General features: G+C 37.4%; 1 protein-coding gene across 1 annotated transcript; it reads left to right on the forward strand.

Moving 5' to 3' along the window:
* The first annotated feature begins 1,899 nt into the window (after positions 1-1,899).
* On the forward strand, positions 1,900-25,915 carry c4b (complement 4B (Chido blood group)). Its single transcript, XM_023299422.3, has 43 exons — positions 1,900-2,036; positions 2,279-2,468; positions 2,558-2,735; positions 2,832-2,902; positions 3,001-3,089; positions 3,172-3,254; positions 3,363-3,450; positions 4,236-4,359; positions 4,486-4,618; positions 5,525-5,637; positions 5,735-5,893; positions 5,971-6,138; positions 6,233-6,424; positions 6,728-6,871; positions 6,982-7,105; positions 7,300-7,371; positions 7,466-7,678; positions 7,780-7,888; positions 8,137-8,207; positions 8,301-8,440; positions 8,539-8,754; positions 8,853-8,904; positions 8,982-9,071; positions 9,160-9,366; positions 10,875-10,956; positions 11,111-11,303; positions 11,426-11,521; positions 12,174-12,336; positions 12,581-12,774; positions 12,899-13,057; positions 13,145-13,204; positions 13,285-13,375; positions 13,450-13,621; positions 13,713-13,797; positions 14,186-14,257; positions 14,328-14,430; positions 14,520-14,609; positions 16,217-16,321; positions 16,466-16,549; positions 17,202-17,334; positions 17,405-19,334; positions 20,181-20,680; positions 25,009-25,915. The coding sequence occupies exons 1-41, from the start codon at positions 1,972-1,974 to the stop codon at positions 17,544-17,546; spliced, it is 5,115 nt and encodes a 1,704-aa protein (XP_023155190.2). The 5' UTR covers positions 1,900-1,971; the 3' UTR covers positions 17,547-19,334; positions 20,181-20,680; positions 25,009-25,915.
* Positions 25,916-26,225: the final 310 nt, after the last annotated feature.

Here is a 26,225-nt window from a genome sequence, read left to right on the forward strand (position 1 = left end):
ACATTTCAAAAGACACCAGTTAGACTTTAGAAGATCAAATTAAACAGAAGAGACATTAAAGGATGAAAAAGAGCAAAAACAGATAGAGGTCTCAAAGCGTTGTCTAGTCTGAAATGAAAACATCAAGTTGTTTCTTCAAACATTTCCTCTTTCTATGTCCTTGGTTTGATCGTGGACAGATTTACTAAGAACTCATTTCAGAAAACTGCTTTCCAGATAAAGTCTACTAGTAGTTGAAGGCATCGATCAAACTAATGTTACCTTCTGATCTCCATAAACTTTACTGCTCAGTGAAGACAATCAAAGTTTGTTCAGGATTTCTAAAAAACCCACAGGTGAAGGTCTGAGAAGAACTCAGATGGATGGTCTAAATGTAAAATCAAGACTCATGGTCACAAGTTTTAAGGCTTCTGTTAACCAGAAAGTTCAAACTTACAGAGAAGTACTGAGAAACTTTTAAGATTTCAGTCCTCAGACTGTCTGAAGGTTCAAACTAACAGAGAACTACTCAAGAACTTAGAAGATATCAGTCCTTGGACTGTCTGGAAGTTCAATCTAACAGAGAACTACTGTGGGACTTAGAAAATTTCAGCCCTCAGACTGTGTGAAAGCTCAGGTCCTGAGGACTCGGGAGGTGTGGAGGCTTGGAAAGTCTTGGAACTGAGGGTTCCACCCTCCAGCACAAAGGCTGAAGTCCAACCTCCTGAGAAAAACGGTCGAGTCGAGACTCGAGTTAAAAAAAACTCGAAAATGGCAAAAAAAACTGTTTAACTGTTGTTGGACTGAATGAGTTTGTTTCACAATGTTTACCCATCTCCTCAGCCAGATTTCCCCCATATCATGTGATTTACAAGAAATCAAGTGTCTTCTATTTGATTTGGGGAGGGACGGTGTGTGTGTGTGTGTGTGTGTGTGTGTGTGTGTGTGTGTGTGTGTGTGTGTGTGTGTGTGTGTGTGTGTGTGTGTGTGTTGGGGGGGGTGTTCCATGAAATCTCACACTTTTATTCATGTCCTAACATAAATGCACAAGGGTTTTCTAATCATCAATTACCTTTTCAACACGATTAGCTAACACAATGTACCATAAGAGGACGGGAGTGATGATTGCTGGAAATGTTCCTCTGTACTCCTATGTAGATATTCCATTTTAAATTTCTTTTAAATTTTTCAGTCATTTCCAGCTAGGATAGTCGTTTACCACATTAACAATGTCTAGACTGTATTTCTGATTATGATTTAATGTTATCTTCATTAAAAAAATGCTTTTCTTTCAAAAATAAGGATTTTTCGAAGTGACCTCAAACTTTTAAACGGTAGTGTGAATATATATGTGTGTGTGTGTGTGTGTGTGTGTGTGTGTGCGTGAAAATGTCCGTGTAAAAACTTAAATTGCCATCTATATGTCTAATTTTGAATGTCATGATGTGTCATGTCAACTGTCTTTTTGTCATTAGGCTGTTTATGTAGAAAAATAAAGCTTCAGACATCATCTCTCTCTTTGTCATTACTGTTCCAGACTGTGGTGGCTTAGTACACAGTTTGGTAGCTTTTTAAATCTGATTCAGTACACAGTTAGGTCACTTATGAAAGGACCCAAGATAAGGATTACATCACAAGTAAACAGAGCTTTAGAAAGACTTTATTATATGCTAAAAAAGCAACTTCAGTAAGTTTTACTGATATTTATTAAAAACATGACTGACTAAAGCGAAGAATATGTTTGCATGCAGATAAAGCTAAGCCGTAATTTGCAAATAGGTCATTGCTGTTTGTTTTGTTTCAGCAGGACTCCTTCCAAATCGAAAAACACCAGATTTCTTGGAAATCACATGGCCTTGGGGAAATTTGGCAAACCTGCAGTAACCAATGAGGGGATAGTTACACATTGTGAAACTGAAACAGACACATTCAGTGCAAGATCAGTTTATCCAAAGCCTGTGTCAGAGCAGGTAAGGAAACAGAAGCTGCACAATGGGAAACCACATTTTTTTAATCCTGCTCTTGATCTTGAACCTGGATCAATCAGCAGGCGACAGGTAAACGCAGAAATAACTGCTTGTATCTGCATTGTGTAGTGCTGTAGTAGATGCATGCTTTTTTATAGTTAATGCACACAGGGAAAAATATGCATTTTGTCTATTAAGATTTGATATCGCCATGAATTAAGTAAGCTATAAATACATTCATTACAAGTGTGCTATTTTTTTGTAATGCAATGAGACAAGATATGTGCAGTGTTGCAGATGCTGTACGATTCTCGTCTCACCTTTATGTGCAGTTTCTTCATCTCCGCCCCGAATGTGTTTCACGTGGGTGTTAAAGAGAAAGCGTTTGTCCAGATGGGACGACCTCATCTCAATAATCTTGTTACTCTGCACCTGGAGCATGAGAGTACTGGTACTGTTGTGTCTGAGAGTAAAACAGTTCTCTGTACTCATGAAGGGGAGATCAAAACAGTTGAGCTCATGGTATGACAAACGTCACACAAAAAGCAGAAGATTTTGAACACGGCAACTGTAGTGTCCTTAATCCTAACTTCTGGTATGCATCTCTACAGATAAACAGGGAAACTTGGTCGAGAATTCCACCCCGTGCTGATGGCCGTCCGTATGTCTTGCTGGTGGCAAGTAGCACCACCCTCACCCCCAGGAAGACAACCAGGGTCCTGGTATCAAAACATAAGGGATATATCTTCATTCAGACTAATCAGCCGATCTATAACCCATCACAGACAGGTGAGTAAACAAAAATGTAGAACAATGTAAAATATTTCTACCCTGTTAACTGTGAATATTTAAAAAGCCATTTCATGCTGATTTTCTCTCTTTTAGTGAGATACCGGGTATTCACGCTTGACCACACAATGAGGCCCCATGAAGCAGTGTTTCAGATATCAGTGGTTGTGAGTAGATACATTTTCTTTAGGAAGAAAAGAGGTTATTAAAAAATTTACACAAAGATTTTCATATCGTGATTCATGCTTTCATCTTTTCATGACAGAATGCTGTTGGAAACAAAATAATGAAGTCTCTTAGGACTGCAAAAGAGGGAATATTCCAAAACTCATTCCCCATACCTAGTGTCTCCAAGTATGTTAAAAACAGATTTGCAATAAACTGTGCCTAACATAACCTCCCAAGCAACTCTGACACGTATGCTTTGTTTGTAAAGGATGGGTACATGGAAAATTACAGCACACTATGAAGGTGATGAAGAAAATGTTGCTTCCCGAGAGTTCAAAATCCAAAAATTTGGTAAGTTTTGATCTGCTTTAAAGCTACAGTATGCAATGTATCCCAGAGGTATTTTTTGTTACATTTTGTAAAATTCTAAAATAACATGTTAACTGTTTCACACCCTAGTTTTACCAAGTTTTGATGTGGACATCACAATGGAGCAGCGCTATATTTTGCTGGATGATGATAAAGTTAACTTCACCATCTCAGCAAGGTAAATGTTCATGAATTTACGATTACTCTGCTGCCCAACTTTCCTCTTAAAGCTGCACTGATCAGGAGAACTAAAAACTTAAGGTAATAGCTTACAAAGTCTTTTTTTTTCATATATACCATGGTTTGAACTACTGCTAACAAAGTTGTATGTTGAATGGTTATGCTAATGTGCTAATATGTTAACAATTAGCATTAGCTACTTGTATATTCATAGGAGCATAAAGCCAAGCTTTGTGGTCCTGTGGACTATTTCCCTGTGGATATGACCAGGCTTTCTCTGAAATGTTAATGTTATGGCACTAAACTTAACCAGCACATTTAACCAAAATAACCAAAGCTAAATCCAAGCCCCAGCCATGGTGGAAGGCAGTGTGGTAAGCTGATTTTTAGCCTGAGACCTTCTGGGATTGTCTCCTACTCAGTGAAAAGTACCAATGGAAATGGGTAACCCCAATTGGAGATGTCCAATTTTCAAATCATACCCAGTAGTTAGATTCACCATTAATCATAGATTGAGTATACAAGATGAACATAACCTCCGTAAGGTCACCCATCAAGCCTTGAGTGTCAAATCTGTCTGTCTTGGATGTGATGAGGGAGGTATAGACCTGACTGAGAACACTACACATGCACAAATGATGTAACCACACCCTAAAGCATACCCTTTATTGACAATTTTACCACAAAAAAACCAAACATATTTTATTAAATGAAACCCAAGTTGTACTGAAAGAGACTCAAAACTAGCAATTGAGACCATAAACTCATTATTGTTTTCTCTAGGTATTCACACGGTGAGATAGTCAAGGGGGCTTACCACTGCCAATTTGGAGTCGTTACAAAACATACAGCCAGTGGTGAAAAAGTGGTGCCGGACATCATCAAGGGACTGGAGGTGGCTGGTTCGGTAAGAAACACATTAACTATCCAAAACTTGTAGTAAAGCTCACTTCACACTGTGGGAACACAGTGCATATATATTACGTATCATTTATTTATTTTGAAAACCAATAATTCATGCCATTTGTTGTAGATTCAGGATGGGATTGCAACAGTTTCTCTTCGGGTAGAGGATATAACTTCAAAACTCAAAAACAAATCGCTGGCTGACTTGCAGAAAAATGGAGAAAAACTCTACGTGGGAGTGTTTGTCACCAACATTCAAAGTAAAGGACACACTGTCGCTCTAAAAACTATTGTTGAAGTCAGAAAACTACCAGAAGGGACAAAATCTGAATTCATATTGGTTAATATTTAACTGAAATATTTTCTTCTTCTTAAATACTTTTTGACTTACTGTGCTATATCGATAGAATGTTTGGTTATATGTGTAAAAGACTGGCTTTTATATAGCAGTATGTGCTCTTTACAGTAACATATATTTTAGCAAACTTTGGTATTACAAGGTCAGACAGCTCATTTCTTTTCCTTGATATACATCTCTCAGACACTACAGATGCTGCAATATCACAATGAAAGAGAAATGTTGTAGAAATCCAGCCGTTTGATTTAAATATGCACTATTTCTTCTAAACTTCAAGGGTTTTATTGTCACAAATTTCACAATAGAGTGTAAGAGCAGTGAAAAAGCAGAAAATCTAAAATTTTTTTAAGAAACACAGCTCTATTAAAACTTATATAGAAATGTGTTATACACAAAAATCCCATAAAGTACCATATTGTCACTACAAAGATAATATAACAGAATATTTCTGATATTCCAACTAAATATAACAATATAGCTCAACATTAAAAAAGCAATCTGGAGTGTGGCATATAATTCTGTGATATGTAGAATTGTGGGTCTTAATTTCAACTTGATAATTTTATTTTACAACTCTTACATTCTATTGTGTAATGTATGACAATAAGACTCCTGTGTTTTAGAACAGACTGCGTACAACATGAGTCAAACTGCCTGGTTTCAACACTTTTCCCATTAAATATCCCATTGCAGCATCCGCTCTGTATTTGTGAGAGTTGAAGAAGAATAGAAAAGACTATAAATATTATGATGATTTTTCATTTTGGCTGCTATTACTGTGTGCATCATTGCTCTTTTTTTGGTCTAGGTGGTGAAATCCAAGAGGCAGAAGTTTACCTTCCTATCATTACCCACAAATACACCATAGATCTTTCACGAACTCGCTCTAATTTTTTCCCGGGTTACCCAGTGGATGTTGTGGTACGTCTAAAACTAACAAATGGGTTCATATTTATTGACGTTACTGTGATGATATTTAGTGAAATACTGTGGAGTTTTGTTTTTTTTGCTATCATAGGTACGCATGCGTCACCCAGATGGCTCCCCAGCGGCTGGTGTTCCTGTAACTATTGCAAAGGAAGCATCCACTAAGGAATCTTGGCAGGGCACCACTGATCAGGACGGGGCAGCGTTTTCCACCTTTAATACTGATAGAGCGGCTGCGATTACGGTTGATGTTAGTATCCATACATTCAGTTAAAAGTGTCATCAGATTTGTTTTGGTCTAACTGTTTCCACCTCTGGCTCCAATAGGTTTCTGCAAATGGCCTGACACAGAGGAAGATAATTAAACCTGCTTCATCTCCAAGTAACAGCTTTCTTTACATGACTTTCACCAGCAAGAAGTACTCTGTGAATGATGCACTCACAGTAACATACAACTCAATCAACGGCCCAACAACTGGATATATATACTACATGGTGAGGAATATCGGACTGAATACAGCGCATCATGTTTTGAGAATAAAGAACAACATTTTATCATTATAATAATGTTTAATCATCCATATTGCAGGTCTTAAGTCGTGGGGTCATAATCGAAGGGGGTTCTGTCAGACTCGGTATATTAGCCCAACAAAAACTGTTGATTACTCCAGCTATGGTTCCATCTTTCCGTCTGATTGGCTACTATCACAGCACCCGTGGTGCCATCATTGCTGACTCTATTTGGGTCGATGTCAGGGAAGAATGTGAGATAAAGGTCAAGGTGAGTAAACAGAGCAGATAGGAGTGCAGCCTGGGCTGAGGTAAACAAACAGAACTTTAACTCTGTTGATTGTATGTTTGCTTGAATTAATAAATTCTTTATAAGTAGACCACTTTTTGAATTGCTTGTTACACTATAAATTGACTTTATGTTGGGGTTAGGGTTATGATTAGGGTGAGAGGGTCAGGGGTTAGCACTGCAGTCGAAGCTTGTGTATTTAGATTTGTTTTGATTGTAATGTAGCAATTGAATTAACTCCGACATTGGACAAAAAATGTCTCTCATATCTTAACCTTAATTTAGGTTGAACAAACAAAATCATTTCAACCTGGAAAACTGACCGAGCTGGAATTTGATCTCCATGGTCAGAGCGCCAGAGTGGCTCTGCTGGCTGTAGATAAGGCCATCTACGCCCTCAATGCTGACAATAAACTCACACCCCAACAGGTTACACTTCTACACACTCCTTTCATCCTTGCATTCTTTAAGAAATCAATGTTCTGTATACATTATAAATAATACAATAGTGAGTCCAAACTTTTGTTCTCACTTTTCAGGTGTTTTCCACTATGGGATCAGCTGACCTTGGTTGTTCGTACAATGGAGGATCTGACAGAGAATCAGTGCTAGAAGATGCTGGCCTGTCTGCTGTATCCAGATCCTCGTCAGTGTGGAGAAAGAGTATGACAAAACTTAAATTTTTTCATTTAATCTTGTGTTTTGTCCTTTGAATCATTTTAAATCGAAACTGTAGCTGTCACTCTAGCTGTGAGGAGAAAGCAAAAGAAAGAAATTCCCTACCTCTAAAATCATTTTACTGGCACCAATAACCATCCAATACTAATATTTTTTTTTCTGTTGCACCTCTTTTGCAGATTTTGGCTGTAACTCACAAGCTCCTCGACAAAGACGTGCTGTGGACCTTCAACAAGAAATGCAGGCTTTACGTAAGAACATTCTGCCATTACAACTTTGAGATTCTTCTTGTGAAATGATGCCAATAAACTGAATATTTTTATAAATTTTTTTTGTCACTTTCAGAATCAGACTTTCCAGATCCGGATACAAAAGAATGCTGTGCTCAAGGATTTTCTCTCATCCCCATGAGACGAACATGTCAGGAAAGAGTGAGAAGGATTCTCTTGGTGAAGTCAAATCAGACTTGTGCTGATGCATTTCTAAAATGCTGCGTTGAAGCAGAGCGTCTGAGACAAAAAAAGATACTAGAAGACTTGCAGAAAGGAATGGGCCGAAGTGAGATAAACACTTTACACATTTACCTGAGTAGCATTTGTGGCTTTAATATTCGGCTTAACACAGAAACTTTTTCCCTTTTCATTTATTTTAATGTTTAGCTGCAACCACTGTGGAAATTGAACAGTTCTTCTTGGAACCTCAGTATATTCGACGATATTTCCCTGAAAGCTTTGCATTCACAGATTTTAATGTAAATGGCAAAGGAAGGTAAGATGTGGAGAGTGAACTTTAGATTTTTTTTCTTACCAATGTGATGCAATTGCCAAAAGTTATATTAATGCACAATACATTTGTCAGTGCGTCTTGCTTCTATTATTTCACACTTTTACACTGTTATGTGTAAATTCAGCTGGTTACCTTACGTCTCCGGTATTAGCTATAAATACACAATAAATAGCATTTGTAAGATTAATTTGATCAAAAAATCACTTTATATTAATTGAAAACTCTCCTAGGTATTCTTATACGCTACCTGATTCCATCACCACATGGGAGTTTCAAGTCATCACTTTATCTTCAGCTTCTGGTAATATTTATTAGCCACTTCACAAATGCATTTTTGATATTTGAATCAAGAGTGTCTTATTAATAACTGCATGCCACTCCGTGTTACCCTCAGGTTTCTGTGTAGTGAAGCCATATGAGGTCAGAGCATTTAAGAAGACATTTGTCTCTCTGAGACTGCCTTATTCAGTCAGAAGATATGAGCAACTGGCTGTTTCTCCTGTCATTTACAACTATGGCGATAAGCCACTGCAGGTAGACAGAACTTAATGTTAAGTGGCACTGAAAACAGCAACAACCAACTGTGCAAAAAAATGAATTCTTACTGTTGTGATTCCTCCATGTGTGTATAGGTGGCAGTGCATATGGCACAAACTGAAGGGCTTTGCTCCCCCGGGTCAGCCACCACGACCTCTTTTGTTAACATTACAGTGGCGAAACAGTCCTCTCAGTTTGTCACTTTCTCTGCTGTCCCCATGGTAACCGGCTCGATACCCATCAAAATACGTCTGTATGATATGGAGGAGGATTTGGGAATAGATGCAATTGAAAAGAAACTGAATGTGCTGGTGAGTGACAAAAGGCATTATTTTATCTATCTGCAAAACAGATGCAACAAAGCCAAGATACACACAGTAAGTTGGTTCTCTGTCATCTCATGTTGTAGACGGAAGGAATGGAACAGAGAGTAGGAGGAACCACATTGATTAAATTAGATGGTGAGTGGTTTTTGTATTTCTCACTGATGCTTGTTTTGACTGTTGTAATTCTTCAACATTTTTCTCTGTCATGGCAGGGAGTGGAACAAAGACTATGATTATTGATGGAAGTCTACCAGGTGACACAGTCCCTGAGTCCAGCTCCAATGTATTTGTTTCAGTGGAAGGTAGGAGGTGCTGTTACACACAGAAAGACAACTCATACTCCTTTGTGAATGATGGATGTCTTACATTTTCAGTGTTCTCACCTGACAGGGGACGGATTTGACAATTCATATGCGAGGAACCTTCTTTCTCTTGAGAAGGTTTCTAAGCTGCTCCGCAAACCTGGTGGATGCTTAGAACAGACAATGAGTAGTCTGACCCCTACAGTTATAGCCCTACGCTACCTTGACCTCAGTGATCAATGGATTGACCTGCCTACTGGTAAAAGAGATCAGGTTCTTCGTGAACTTGAACAAGGTAGGAACACATCACATGGTTGATTGCATCTTAATCATTTGATGACGACGTTTATAATTCTTACTTTTTATGCTCTGAGTGACCTAGAAAATTAATTAAGGATATCGATCTTTGTTATTAACTATTAAGCATCCACAAGATTAAAAAACATTTGTGCATGTGTGGATGTACATGAAGAAAACATCCTGGAAACAGAGTATCTCAATGAATGTATGATAGTGAACAAAAGCTGCCAGTACTTGTAAAGACTATATGTATCACGATAGTCTTGAGTTTGCAGTGATTCTTATAACTCCAAAATTTCTATCATGAAACCCACCATGCACCTTTGTTCTTTTTTTTTAGTTTTATTTTAGCTCTTCTGAAAATGAGAAAATCTATTGGGTCAAAAATATACATAGAGCAATGAAAGGCCTTTTCTTTATATACGTCATCAAAACAAGCTTCAGTGGAGCCTTCGGGTGTTGCTTCAACAGAAAAGACTTCTTTCTTGCATGGCAGCTTCATAGCGATGTAAAACACACTTGACTGTGGACACTGACTCATGTATTCCAACAGCTTTCGATTTATTGCAGACCTGCTTTTTGGTGATTCTTGACCATCCCAACAAATCCTTAAAACAATTATTGTGCTGATGGCTTTGGGATCTGTAGCTGCTTTGAAACACTTTTGAGTGTCTTTCCTGACTTCTTCAAGTAAATCATTTGCTTTTTCAGATCATTGCTGACTTCAGACTTTCCCATTGTAGTATTTGTAGCTGAGTCTGATGAGTGTATCAGATGGGCCCCGATTAAATTGCCTCAGATGAATCAACAGCTAATCACTCACAAGAAGTTAAGAGGCCATGCCACTAAAAAAAAAAAACCTCATTAACGCAGGTTTGTACGTCACCAAAACTGATCCAAATTGCTATGAGTATATTTTTAAGCCAGCAGATTTTTCCATATTTCCTTAGACAGAAGTCTGCACTGCCATTTCCTCTAGAATGGGCAGATTGTTAAAGTCCTTGCCCCAGTGCTTTATACTAGACAACGGCAAGCAGTAATATTGGAGTAACTCCGCCATGCAACCAGAGATCAATTCTGAAGAAGAATAATGATACAGAAAGCCTCTTCCTGGAATTTGACAAGATTAGTTCCTTATGTTTGTTCTGTACAAATCCCTAGAAGTCTGAATATGTCTTTCAGAGACATCTGCACACCACAGTGTGGACTGTGTATTTTGTTTATTATGTGTATTTCAGGACATAAACTTTCATATCTGGAACTGCGCCAGTCGTTACCTGTAAAAGAACACCCATTTAAAAACAACTTCATGTGGCAGAATAGTGGGTTGTGTTTGAAATCACTCCCTATTTATGTAGTGCACCGCATTTTACTGTTGGTCATTTTAGTGTGTGCGCATGTGTGAAGTGTCTAAATGTGTCCACTTTAGAGTGCCCTAAAATTATACAGACAGCACAGCTATAGACATTTTGTTTAAACACAGTGAAGTTTTTTTTTTGTTAGGTTACTTGAGGATTTTAGGATTTCGAAAGAGAGAGATACCTGGATATACTGGAGTCTGGCCTACAGTAGAGTCCAGTAATTGGTAAGTAGTTGTTTTATATTACCTAATGTATCAGTGTTTGTGTGGTAACTTCCAATATCTCACAAGAATTTTTTTTTTTTTTTAGTTTGTAGCAAATTATTAATCAAACTTCTCCTTTCACTCATCTCACTTGTATTCTTTCTCTTGGCCACAGGTTGAGTGCCTTTTTGGTGAAAGTGTTATCGATGGGGGCGCAGCGTCAGACAGCAGCTCTTGGACAACAGGGTCGGAGGTTTACAGATGCACCACAGGAACAAATCCGGCATTCAGTCAGACACTTGCTCTCTGTACAGAAAGCTGATGGGTCATTCACTGACCCGGCACCTGTATTGCACAGAGGAATCCTGGTAACGTCTCTTAAAAGTTGAAACATAGTATGAGAACACATATGTGACGACAGCATTAAGTAATATAACAAACTGAAAAGCAGTGATTTGAATGCAGTATTGTCTCTGTGTGTTTATTGTAGACAGGAAAAGACAAACATGTATCCATGACTGCATTCGTAACTATTGCCCTGCACTGGTCCCTTGAATTTGTGCCAGCTGAAGATCTGAGTAATGTGGTAAGATACTAATAATAAAAAACAAAACATAATGTACTGCAAACCTCATGTGACAATGTGCAACAGCTGCTCAATCAACTGTCATGCAATTTTGTACTGACATTTATGTTTAATCCTAATGATTTTATTTAGAATGTTCGTCAAAAGTTTGATTTATGACAAAATATCTGCTAAACTAATGACGTTCCCATTAGCCTCTATTGTACTTTGTGCTAGTTGGCAAACTTTGGCATTGCTAACATGAATAAGATGAAGAATAAACAGTAAACATGATACCTGCCCAACTTCAACATGTTGGCATGTTAGTGTTAACATTAACATTTAGCTTCAAACACTGCCCCGTGTTGCCTTAGAAGAGTCTGACTGAGTGAGACTTGTTAATGTGTGCAATTTCTTTTTTTTTTTTTTATTTTATTCACTATCAGTGGAAGAGGCAAGTGTTTCTATATGACATTTGATTATCCCAAAACCCTCGTAAGCGATTTCAATATTTGTAAGCGAATTCACCTTTACCAATGGCAACATCATAACATTACATTACTATTTGTGGATACTGTTTTGTGCAGTAGTATCATGTATATGCACTTGTTGTTTACCTGCACATGTTCTGAAATTAATGCCATATTTTTGCTTTTCTGCATCGCCTCTCCAGCAAGCAAGTATATCAAGAGGGACAACTTATCTCCAATCACATCTGGAGGAGCTTAAGCATTCCTTCGCTATTGCCATTACAGCCTATTGTCTCTCAGTTTGCCTGCCAGAAGAAGCAGATCGCTCACGTGCATGGACAAAACTTCAAGCAAAGGTTACCGAAGGCAAGTCCTACTCAACCAAATAAGAGCAGGCGATATAGATATAATCTTTTATTGCTACATAATGCTTTCTGGATAAAATTATTTGCTGGAAAGGTTTTCACCAAATCCACAGAATCTACAGCACAATGATACAACTCAGTATTGTCATAAATCGGTCCTGCTCGTTGATTTGCACCTTTAAAGTGATGACTAGCTATCTCTGTGGTCAAAATCTTGTTTACTTATTGTGGTTTTTCATTATCAGCGGAGAATGGTTGTTATCTGTGGACAGAGAATCCCAGCCGTCAGAATCAAAAGGTGGCCAATGCAATCACAATAGAGACGACAGCCTATGCCCTCCTAGCTGCAGTGCAACTTGGGAATATTACGTGGGCAGACAAAATAGCCTGCTGGTTAACCACCCAAGAAAACAATTATGGAGGCTACAGATCATCACAGGTGATGATAGGTTGCTTAAACCCAAAGAATTATTGCCTTTGGTTGTTGGTTGATCTTACACTACACATTAAGCCTCAGAGTATAGATGTTAAACATGGTGCTAATGGTTTGTTACCACACCCAGGATACCGTCATGGTACTGGAAGCCCTCGCAGAATATGAGCTAAAGAGGCACGCCAGACCTGAAGCAAAAATTGAAGCAGAGTTCACTGTCCCGGGAAGGAGAGACATTGTAACGCTTACCCTGGAAAATGGGAAAGAGAAGGTGGAAACAGACCTGAAGGTATCAGAGATCAGTCCCATCAATGCACTTAAAGGCACACACATCAATATTTGATCTAATTTTTGAAACACTCCTCGTTTGTCCTAGAAATTTGTAGGCAAAAACATTCAAGTGCAGTTCAAAGGAAAAGGAGACGCCAAGTTTAAAGTAAGTTTCGTTCACTTCTGTATTTTGTATATCATAAATGAAATTCATTATTTACAGCAAATCACCAATCTCCTTGGCAGGTTGAGAAGGCTTTCCATTTAATGGAACCCAAGGATGATTGTGCCGAAATGTCTATCAGTGTCACAGTGGAGGGGAAAGTGAAGTACACTGGTGAGCTTTTTTATGGGATAACCAATCACAACCGCTGATAAAAACTACACAGTTACATTAACCTGTCTTTCTAGATAAGATCTTAGAAAATTATGACTACTATGGCGATGATGATGCTGCTGAGGAGGAAGGGTCACGGGTGCCACGATCAGCGATTGAGTGGTTTGACGCTCGCACCCGAACCACGAGAGATCTTGATAACAACCTAAAATCAGACAATGTTGTCACCTACAAAGTCTGCGTCAGGTTCGTTGAGTGAGATTCACTTTACATTTGTTCTTAATGAGACAAACAATTCCTGATCAACTTGTATTTTTCATTGTTTTCATGACCACAGACCAATTGGCAATCTTACAGGAATGGCCATTGCCGACATCACTTTACTCAGTGGATTTATGGCTAGCACTAAAGACCTGGACAAGGTTAGTAGTTCTCCTGACTTTGTCTTAGTTGGGACAGACACAAAACTCTCCCAGTAAAGTCATCAATAGATTTAGAGGAAAGACTTGTGCTGTGCTGAAAATGACATGAAAACACGAAAGGTCTGACCCAGTAAATTGCTGTCATGATTCAGTTGCTGTCAGATTGATGGAAAGGAGTGCATGTGTGAAGGGGGTTTATGTTCAGGACACTGAGGATCTCAGAAACATCTCAAACTGGAGCCCACATTGGAGAAAAAACATTTCCAGAAGCATCTTCCAATTCTATTCCTTTACATCATACCTTTGTTGGCAAAGCAGAACTCACAGGAAGGACCTTCTCAACTATCCTTATTTCTGCAATACAAGCTCATTTCCCATCTCTCCACAGCTAACGCAGCTAGAACAATACATTGCTCATTATGAAGTCTCCTATGGAAAAGTGCTGCTTTATTTTAATAAGGTAAGTCTAATGAATTCAAGTGATACATCAAAACTGCACAATACTGAAAGATTTTTTTCTCCTTCTCAAGATCTATGAAGGAAATGAATGTATTGAGTTTGATGCTGAACAAACAGTGCCAGTTGGCCTCCTCCAGCCTGCTCCAGCCGTCTTCTATGATTATTATGAACCAAGTAAGCTTTTACTTTTCGCACTATCTGCAGTTTTCCACCAGGATAGACCTAACATCTCTGTTTAATGGCAATTTGTGCTTCTGTTGCAGACAGAAAATGTACTGTGTTCTACTCTGCCCCACAAAGAAGCAAGATGATTTCCAAACTGTGTTCAGGGGATGTGTGTCAGTGTGCAGAGAGTAAGCCATTCCTCTAAGACTATGTCTACAATAAGTCATCTAACTTTAAACCAAGTCATTTTGCAGTTATTATGAGGACCTCTGTGTATGATGGAACACCTGAACAACTAAATCTCATCTTCTTTGCCACCCGTTTGCTTGCAAACTGCAAAAATGCAAAATCACTGCTAAAATCTGTTAAGAAGTCGGACAGACAGTCTATCGGACCAGATCATTATTTTATTGTTGCGATTTTGTCTGATGAAATCATCATAAATGCAGGATCACAGCCGTGCTTTATGTTCGGTGACGTTTAAAAACTTCGACTGTCCCAGTTCCTCCACTGAGTTACTGCACAACACGTGTTGAGTTTCCTTCTGCTTTCTGTGGTTGACTATAGATACAGTTTTTTAATGCAACTGAATTCACAATTCCAATGTTTTTCAGTTTGTGCTGTCAGACAACTGGATGTACTCACATTTAAAATGACCAGTCATAAAAAAAAGTCAGAAACTTAAGCCTGGATGAGAATCAAACAGCACAGACACGTAGTTGCTATTATACTACTTCTGCAGGTTGCAGGGGTTGGCTACAGTTAGGACTGTATTGTGCACTATAAGTCTCTCTATTTTTGTATCTCTACATATTCCATGCTTTTACATCACATAGACTCCTGTGTACTTGTGGATGTGGAAAGCGTAAAACCGTGACTGTATTCCCTTAACAACAGCTGCAGACACAACAGATGCATAGTTGACATTGTCATACTACCTACTTGAAGGACTCTGTTCCATACATGTGCAGCAGGGTGTACCTACATATTCCAAACATACACACTACTACTAATTGCCCTTGTTGTGTAGTTGCTGCACAAATATGACAAATAAGTTTTGGGCTGCACACAGACATCTGCAGAGAAATCTTCAAGTGCTCTCTTATGGACTTGGTAAAATAACTATATTCATGTCATGGGGACTGGAGTGGACCTTTGCACACTTTTGCTCTGCAGAGACAACAGCACCCTCTGTGGCCACAAGTTGTAATTACAAGATTCTTGTGCATTACATTCTGCCAGGCTCTAAGTTCACCTTTGAGGGGTGCTGGAACCCAGCCTATTAGATGCTTATGCAGCAAACAAAACAAAATCTTCTCAGTACAAACCTGGAGTTTTACTGTCCACAGCAACAGGCATGCTAGCGTTACAAGAGCCTCAGTAGATTTCAATCTATCACTCATTCATATACATTTAAACTATTGAATCGCAGTCAGAAGCAGCAACGAAAGAAAGCTATAATTCCCACTAAAACTTGCAAATTCAACAGAGTTTCTCAGCATATAGTAGAAGCCAGCGTTAAAGACAGTTTTGAAACGGCTACAAAATGTCTGAATCACACCCAACCACAGCTAAGTGCCAAGTTAACGTAACATCAATTGCTTTACTGGAATTGTTGCACACAGCCCCACACTACTCCACTTGCGTAATAATTTTGGGGAAGCTTCATGTTTGAAACTTAAAAACGGTGTTTTCACAAACTGAATTTGTTAAATGTGAAGAGGTAGTGGGAAATGCTTTGTCCTTCAGGTTTGTGCAAATAATTAAAATCTCCATATGTCCATCTTTTCTTTAGGACCCTGTTATAAACTACAACACACGTTCAAATCACAAGGAAATGCAAGGGTCATAAAGAAGGACCGTGCACAACATGCTTGCTTCTTCCCTACAGTAGATTACGGTCAGTACTGTACACAGAATCATGTTTTGAAATCCTAACTTGTCTATGAATGTCTCAAATCCCATCCTTTCTATACTGACATTGTAACACGATGTTGCAGTCGAAATGCTCAAATGGATGTTGTTGATTTTTCTTGTGTTTCAGCGTACATAGTTGAAGTCCTCAGTGTTTCTGAGACGAGTAACTTTGAGCTGTACAAAACGAAAATAGTTGATGTCCTCAGATCAAGTAAGGAAACTAACAGCAGGCCTGAGCAGATTCTATAACACTGACCCACTACCAAGATGCTTCATCAAATCACGGACTAACAGACTGAAACAGCTTCTATCCCAGAGTCATGAGAGAACTGAACTCTGCCAAACACTAACTGTCTGGACCTGAGTGCGTACTAGCAGTTTAACTCAATTTAATCCACTCATTGTTAATTTACTCACTGTTAAATTAACAAAATCTAAAAAAAATCTACACCTCTGCACATGCTAACTTGTGTACCTTGTAAACTATGCATGTTTGCATACAACTGCACCTTCTATGTATTTTTTTTTAAACTACTTTCACCCATACTTTTTTGTATATGATCAACAATGTGCAATATCAGTTACATTACTGCTTTAATGGTTGTAAATGTACTAAATAAGCTATATTTAAAAGAAAAAGCTATCCCACATTTTCATACATAAGCCTGCACATATAATTTTTCCTACTAGACGACTACTTTCACATTTGCGCATTTCTAATTGCATGTTTAAAAATCTTCTCAATGGCATGAATGCACTGACAGGATTGCTGCTTAATCGCATTATTCTATTCTGTTCTTCAATGCTTGTGTTTATGCATGTGAGACTTTCCATCAATGTAATGGCCATCATCTATCTTCTAGATGGAGATGTGCATGTGAGTGAGAATTCCATTCGGGTGTTTGTTAAGAGGCTTCAGTGCAAAGGACAGTTAGACCCTGGAAAAATGTACCTGATCATGGGCAAAGATGGCACCACAAATGACTCGACTGGCTCGTAAGTATATTGGGTGACATTTCACAGTGAATGAGTCTCCCTCTGTTCACTCCCTCCTTTCTTTTTGCAGGATGCAGTATCTATTGGAATCCAACACCTGGGTTGAGAAAAAGCCATTGCCAGAAGATTGTAAGAAATCTGTCCACAGAAGTGCTTGTGCTGGTTTTAATGCATTTATAACCGAGTACAAGATGGATGGCTGCAGACAGTGAAGCAAATATGATTAATTCAGGATAAAGGGAGCTTTTATTCATATAGTTTGTTATATTTTACCTCTATATCAAAGTGTATATATGCTGTTACAATTAAACATTTAAAGTAGCAGTGTGTGAACATCTATCCATTACAGGCCGTAAACATTATCTAGACCTAAATCAGACAAAAGCTGTGTAAGAGATTCTTGTTCTTGTTATTTTCTTATTCATTTTTTCTACTTAATAACTGTAATAGATGTAATGTAATTGTATTCTTTACTTTTTAATTTGCTAACCTCTCACTTTTTCAACTACACCATCCTTGATGCTTTGACGTCATTGTTAACCTGATATTCACGACAATAAATCATTTTGAATTTGAATTTGAAATTTTTTAAACTGACTGTTGGAACTCGTCTTTTGAGAAATACAAATTTGTTGATCTACAGATGAAGCTGTTATTTAGTTCATCACCTTATAGTGGTACAAGGAAGTGAAGGCTTTTTACCCTAAACCTCAATAGCTAAAGTTCTCAAGTTCTGAGTTATTTTTTAAAATTCAACAGAGACTCATGTCCACATAAGCTGTGCTTGTGACATCCTTTGCTGCCATCATCCTTATTTTACTTCCCATGGACCCATCATTGCAAAATTTCCAGAGAAAGGATTAGGGTTAACTTTAATTCTAACCCTGACCCTACAGAGAACGGAGAAACCACAAGCATCTTTCTTGCGAATCATGGCCAGTCATTGGCATTGCTTCACACTCACTCGCAACAGTTTCTCAACACATACTAAGAAAGTGTTACTTAACAGTTGTAAAGAATAAGGAACTAACTTAAAATTAGAGGAAGAAGAGTTTTGCATTGTGTCACAGTATTTTATGGATTACATTCTGTTATAACCTGTTGGCTTTTGCACTGTGGGCAGAAGAACCAAAAACAGATTATTTGCCTACCTCTTTCCTTAAGACTGAAAAATCTGTTAGTTTTATTTCTGACTGGTAGAAGTTTGAAATTGTTTTAAGTTGTGTGAAGACTTTAATCAAAATGAATGAGTATTCATTTGTTAAATGGAATATTTATTATAAGTGAAATTCTCCAATTTTTTGTGCTGAGGTAGGAAGGGGGGAGATTTTCCCAAACTAATGTCACAACAGTGTGAGTGTGTTTGCAAAGGGATGTATGTGATGGTTGGTCTGGTGGTGATGCCGTTTGCTGGAGGAATTTTATAGACTTTTGTGGAGTTTTACAGTTCACCTGGAAGGACATTCGTTGAGTGATACACAGATATGATTTGATATAATGTAGAGCTATTAAATGAGCATGCTGACTAGGAAGGAGTCTGTATATTGTGTTGTTGTTTGAGGCTGCCTTTATTTGATTTTGCAAGTGTTTCTCTGCAGTAATATTTGATTTTTGGATTTTCAGTGTATTGATTTGAGACAAATGTTCTGCCTCACTACTATTCGTTCAATTATTCCAGAGAGTTGGAGGAAGTATCTGAACTGTAAATGTCGGTTGACACAGTGTTTGAGAACTGACATCTCAATACCCTCAGAACCGGGTACATGATTTTAAAAAAAAAACAAAACTTGTAAAATGTGGCAATCTTTGTAAGACATTGACTATATGACAAATCTGACATGAGACTGTTGCTCAATGAAGTCTATATGATAATCGTAGGCTGTCCATGTTGAATAACTGAAAAAGGTATAAAAACCCATTGCCTGGGGGCTCGATGCCATTTTGACTAGAGAATCCTGCACTGACAAGAGACAGCGTCATCACACAGAATCTACAGAGTTGTGAGTAGAACATTTAGTATAAATAAGGAAGCAAAGAAGTACATTTTGATTGTTGAACAAGTATTCTATTTCTGTATTTATAACATTTGAATTCATAATTGTTTTTCTCTGCATCAGTATTGCTGAAAACTACTTTAAGCATCTTCAAACATTAAATAAACAACATTATCTGCATTTGAAGTATTTTGTTTTTCTAATTTCATTAGATCTTTTCTAAGGGTTTCTTAAATGCCAGTAGCTTCTATTCAGTAATGTAAAAGATACAGATTGTGTGCTGAAGTCAGGTCCACAGATGGAGGCAGCTGGTCTAGACTCTTAAAGTAACATGTTCTAGCAGCTAAAAAGTTTTAGCCCTTAAAACATATATCCAGCAGCTGTCGCCTCAAATTAACTGTGAAATGTTTATTATTTTTCTCCCTATTTCATATCAAAAAGTAGAAATGGCTGAAATAGCTCATTTTCTGTAATTAAAGAAGAACGAACATACATGCATGCACCAAAATTTCTGTTTCAATTTACAGTGTCTGGTTGAAATTCAACATCTGTGAAACAATACTTGACACAACTAGTTGTGAAACTACGAGGTCCAGCCTGATGGTGTCAGGAAAGCATGATTTTTACAACAGCCAAAAGTCCTTATTTCAATGTTTTAGACCTCATATTTAAAAATGGGTTTCATTGTTTATCTTGTTACAATTATAATCTCTCCTCTGTGTGAGCCCACAGATGCTGTATGTGGATATGTTATATATTACACATTTGCTTTATCTGTAATTACTGCTTAATGAGTAATGACATGTGTATTGTTGCAGTAATTGAGATCTGTTCATATATTTTTCTTCTTAGGGTAACAAAGCACTACCACTCCAAAAATGGCACTAATTGAGGAAGCAATTGAACTCACTGAAGAATTCCTTGAAGGTGCTTCAGAGGAAGCTGAAGGACTGTCAGAAGAAATACAAGAGGAAATAGAAGCTGGAGTGGCTGAAGCCAGCAGTGAGGTTGCAGAGTTCTCCAAAGATGCTGATGCTTTGAAATCCTTTCTTGAGTTTGCCGCAACAAACATACCAAAGGTAGCAGCATTTGTCGGAAAAAATCTTGCAATTGGTGTTATCTTTTGGGGAGTAAATGTGCTTCTGAGCAAATTATTCCCCCATCCAAGTTCAGACAAGAGTAAGAAACGTGCTGCCGTTAAGGCACTCATCACTGTGATCAAGACTGAAACTGACTTGGGAAAGAAGACCTTGGAGTGGATGAAGGAGCACAAAGATGACCACATTACCCTGGGTGGGATTGATGTGCCACTGGAATCGGTTATTTCAAAATATATCACACCAATATCTGAGGTATGTCCAGCACAACTACACGCTGTTTGCAGTCAAACAAATACCATATTTGGTAAATAGCATAAATTGGAACTAAAAGGCAAGTAAAGTCAATAAATAAATAATAAAAAATGTAAAAAAAAACCAAAAAAAAAAACCAGGGAGCTATCAAATGTCAACCAAAAATCAAAAAGGCAACAAAAGCACAGGCACAAACTAAAGCAAGAGGTGAAGTAACACAACAGGGTTTGAAAAACTAAATGCACAAACCAGAAGTCAACGAGAAGCACAAGAAGACTAACTGGCAAAGACAGAGAGGAAGACAAAACTATAAAAACACACAAATGGATGATTCAGGAGAGAAAGTTGAAACTAATGAGTGGGTATATCAAAAAGGAGGGAAAACACACAAAGGGAGCAGTTAAAACAAGTACAGGCACAGTGATGGAGAATTTTGAAATGAAACGGGAAACAAACCACAACCAAAAATCATGATACATTTGAGTATTACATCAAACTGCAGCAAAGCCATTTAGAGCCTGTGTTAATTCTTATATATTGGAATTGAAAACGTTAGTTTTGGGTGTCAGCCGTATATCCTGTAAAACATTTGAAAATCAGTGATAGGTCAGACATTTGGCTAGAAAAAATAACTACTTATCGTGGTTGGTTGTAAAAAAAATAACTGTAAATATTCAATGCTGAATTTAACCTAATGACTTTGATGGATAATTGTAATGGATACATAGCTTATCTTATCTTATCTTATCTTATCTTATCTTATCTTATCTTATCTTATCTTATCTTATCTTATCTTATCTTATCTTATCTTAACTTATCTTATCTTATCTTATCTTATCTTGTCTTATCATATCTTAGATTAGATTAGATTAGATTAATAAATATTTGTGTGTTTTCTATTTTGATGTTTTAGGCTGTTGACAAAACCTTCAACATAGCAACAAACCTGCAGTACAAGTTGGATGGAAAAGTTCAGTGCAATATCCCAACTGGAGAAGACATGAGAGAATTCCTTGCAACTGGTGATGCATTTCACAAAGGCTTCAATGACCTGGTTGCCTTCATCTCTGAAAATGTGCAGATGATTGAACAGCTGGCAACCTTTCCAGTGAAACAGGCAGACATCGACCTTCTTACAACTCAGCTGAAAGATGCCAAGGACTTACCTTTGTGGTAAAGAAATGAGATACCTTGATTTGTGATTACAAGACACAAAAGTCAGGTTGGTTTTCCCCATAGTCTAGCAATGACTGCAGTATTTGGTGTCTGGTTTCTGAGTGGTAAAAAATTTGGTGCCAAGATTTAAGGTCAGGAAAGTTTTCAATGTTGCAGACCTGAGTAGATATATAGTGGTTAACTCTTGCAGTCATCTTTTATTCTTCTCTTTGACCATGTTTTTCCTCTTCTTTCATAATTTACATCACATATGTCTGTATGGGAAGCTTGCTCTGTAGAACTATGGATTTGAGGAGGCAGAGCTATGTTATGATATAATATCACAATGTGTATAAACACTGCTGCATGTGTTAACTGATACCACGTTAATCAGTTTTACAGTAATGTGTGAATCGTTGCTTTTGTTTTATATTATCAAATGTGCATATATTTTTTACTGTTATAATTTTTCCAACTTAAATACTATGTATATGGTTATCCTGATGACTATTAGTGTTGATATTCTGGCTGGGTTGTTGGTTGTCTGCGTGTTCAACATGCTGCTGTAACAAGCCATTTCCTGTAAAGGATCAATAAAGTATTTCTCTATTCTATTCAAATGAACACTTCAATCACTCTCTGGTCTGGTTGGTCTCACTTCATGCATCCTCCTAAAAGAAGCATCTCTCATTTCAGATTAAGTAAACTGCAAATGTTTAATAACGAGATAGAAACAGATAACTCATGTGAAGAATTAACACTTAAACATGTCATTAAAATATACCAATGAAGCTATAAACAGATAGTGAGCAACAACAGGGTCGGAATGCCTGTCCCAGAAATAAAACTAAAAGGAGAGGAGAAAACAGACAATGGTGAACAGCAAAGTGAAATTATAAATCTTTCACAGATATCCTGAGGCCTGATGAAACAGGATTTGATGTCATTGAAGTAACTTCAGGTTTAACTCTGGGTTTTCAGGACTACAACAGCGGTTCTTCCTCATTAATATTAGCTAAGAGGGAGCTGGATTGCACATAGGACTCTTTATAACTCTGTGGTATTTTACTCTGCTTTGACACTTGGGTTTTTAACGTGTTCATTTATTTTTCCCCTGTGTTTTGGTTCAGCACAACTCCCCTCTAGAAAGCCTTGAATCTTCGTTTGGACTCACAAGCTACATACTGTGACACTAACGCAATGAAAGCATTACTAACAGTAACTATCAAGGACCAACACTTCTATAAACTTGCCATGAGCAGTAGTTCCAGCCACTCAACTTTAACATTTTTGCAACAAGTCATTGGAGAAATACCAACCCGTCTAACAACAGATGTGGCTGTAAATCAGTCTTGTAGAGTTAAGATTTTGGAAGGACATGAGAACAGCTCTTGCAAATTTTTGCAAAGCCTGCACTGGCAAAGACTTGTTTGGTGACGCTAACCCACGACCACTGCAAGGTATGTGGTATGGGTGGCATTTAATGTGACTGCACCTCCTGTGAACATGCCAGCTGAGAGATACTGGGTAGGAAGAGGGTATGGGGGGGCACTGGAATGGGGCATTAAAAATACTAGTAGAAAGATTCAGAGGGGCAGAATTTGGACAAATGGCTGACAAAGTATGAGGTAGGACCAAGAAAGAGGGAAGTATCTCAACAGCTAGGCTGATATCACATAGTTGCTCCATCAAATCTATGTTGTAATAGTAGGCTGTCCATGCTGAGAGAATGAACAATATATAAACCCTTGGTTTTAGAGGAGACTTCAGTTGCCTGGGTACTCCATAGCATTTTGACCAGAGAATCCTCCTCTTGAGAGACAACTTCATCACACAGAATCTACAGAGTTGTGAGTAGAGCTTTTAATATAAACATTTAACATGTAGAAGAACTAAAAAAAAAGGGAAGGAATACATTTTGATTGTTGAATAAATATTACATTTCTGCATTAAGAACATTTGATATCGTGTTTGATTCTCTCTCTACAGTATTGCTAAAAAGTGCTTTCAGCTCCTGCAAATGTTAAATAAAGTACATTATCTGCATTTCAAGTTTTTTTTTGAGTGTCATTAGATCTAATCTAAGGGTTTTTTAAGTGCCAGTAGCTTCTCTTCAGCAAGGCAAAAGAGACAAATTATGCACTAAAATGAACTGTAAATTGCCAAAAATTTCCCGAATATATACATATGTATATAATATCTTTATCCTTAATAATGTGTCTTCAATGTTTATGAACAAGGACTGAAGTCTCTGTCATCTGAAATGCATATAAAGCACCAGTAAAGGAAAACATTCATCATATATTGTAGAAACTAAGAAAAAAATTTTTTCACTTAATGTTAAAATAAATGAATACAAATGTTATAATGGCCTATTTCAGGGCATTAGTATGAAGTCATCAATAATATTTTTAGCTGCCTAAATCTACTACCACTGCTCTAAATAGTGCTCTGTGAAGTGCTTGTAATCTATTCTGAGTTATAAAGATATTGTGGTGGTTTAAGGTGCCTTATTATTAATAGTGCTCATGATAGTTAGCAGTATATGTTACAGTAATTAGGTACCTTCTAATAGTACACATTCATGCTTTTTGTGAGGATTTGGAATGCTGCACACATTGTAATCTTAATGTTTAAATTGGAGCAGACCCAAGGCAGACAAATGCTAATAGTAAATTATTACCTTTTTTGAATCAATGAAAACAATTAGCAAGCTATTTATTTAAGATCCAAAAGCAATTTGGGACTAAACAGTGGCTAATTTTGTAAAACTAACAAGACCATGCTGATGGTGACGCAAAAGAAAGATCTTTGAAACATTTAAAAGTCCTTAAGTCGTGGGTCCACTGCTCATATTTAAAAATGGGTATTAATTGTCTTGTCATGGTTATGAACTTTACAATTATGAAGTGCTGTATGTTGGTATATTGAGAGTTTGTTTTATCTGTAATAACTGCTTAATGAGTCACTACATGTGCACTGCTGTGGTCATTATTATCTGTTCAAATATTTGTCTTCTCAGAGTAACAGAGTCCTACCATTCCAAACAATGGAAACTGAAATGGGAGATTAGATTAGATTAGATTAGATTAGATTAGATTAGATTAGATTAGATTAGATTAGATTAGATTAGATTAATAAATATTTGTGTGTTTTCTATTTTGATGTTTTAGGCTGTTGACAAAATCTTCAACATTGCAACAAACCTGCAGTACAAGTTGGATGGAAAAGTTCAGTTCAATATCCCAACTGGAGAAGACATGAGAGAATTCCTTACAACTGGTGATGCATTTCATAAAGGCTTCAGTGACCTGGTTGTCTTCATCTCTGAAAATGTGCAGATGATTAAACATCTGGCAACCTTTCCAGTGAAACAGGCAGACATCGACCTTCTTACAACTCAGCTGAAAGATGCCAAGGACTTACCTTTGTGGTAAAGAAATTAGATACCTTGATTTGTGATTACAAGACACAAAAGTCAGGTTGGTTTTCTCCATAGTCTAGCAATGACTGCAGTATTTGGTGTCTCGTTTCTGAGTGGTAAAAAATTTTGTGCCAAGATTTAAGGTGAGGAAAGTTTTCAATGTTGCAGACCTGAGTAGATATATAGTGGTTAACTCTTGCAGCCATCTTTTATTCTTCTCTTTGACCATGTTTTTCTTCTTCTTACATAATTTACATTTCACACTCTAAGATCTAAATCTGTAAAATAAATTACATGCAGGTACCTGCTCTAAACTCTTTTACTAACAGCATTCAGTGTAGGAAAGTGCTTAAAGAATTAAAAATCTTTTTTTTTTAAATCCTCCAAAATGATGGAGCTGTAGGAGATATTGGTTAATTACAGTTAATGAGGTGTTGGGTTATATTGCAGGTATGATTCTGTGAGCAGTATGTCTGCATGGGAAGCTTGCTGTCTAGATTTATGGATTTGAGCAGACAGAGCTTTGTTATGATATAATGTCACAATGTGTACTAACACTGCAGCACGTGTTTACTGATACCATGGTAATCAATTTTACAGTAACATGTTAATCGTTGCTTTTGCTTTATATTATCAAATAAACACTTTAATCATTCTGTGGTCTAAGTGTTCTCATTTCATGCATCAACCTAAAAGAAACGTCTCTTATGTCAGATTAAGTAAACTGCAAATGTTTAGCAAAGAGGTAGAAACAGATAAACAATGTGAAGAATTAATGCTTAAACATTTCATTCAAATATAACAAAGGAGCTAAAAGCAGATGGTGTGCAATAACAGAGTGGACATGCCTGTCCCAGAAATAAAGCTAAAAGGAAAGGAGAAAACAGACAATTGCTCACAGCAGAGTGACTGCAGAAAGGAATATTACAATTCTTTCATAGAAATCCTGAGGTCTGATGAAACAGG

This window comes from Amphiprion ocellaris, chromosome 9, assembly GCF_022539595.1.
Source record: "Amphiprion ocellaris isolate individual 3 ecotype Okinawa chromosome 9, ASM2253959v1, whole genome shotgun sequence".
Taxonomy (NCBI): domain Eukaryota; kingdom Metazoa; phylum Chordata; class Actinopteri; family Pomacentridae; genus Amphiprion; species Amphiprion ocellaris.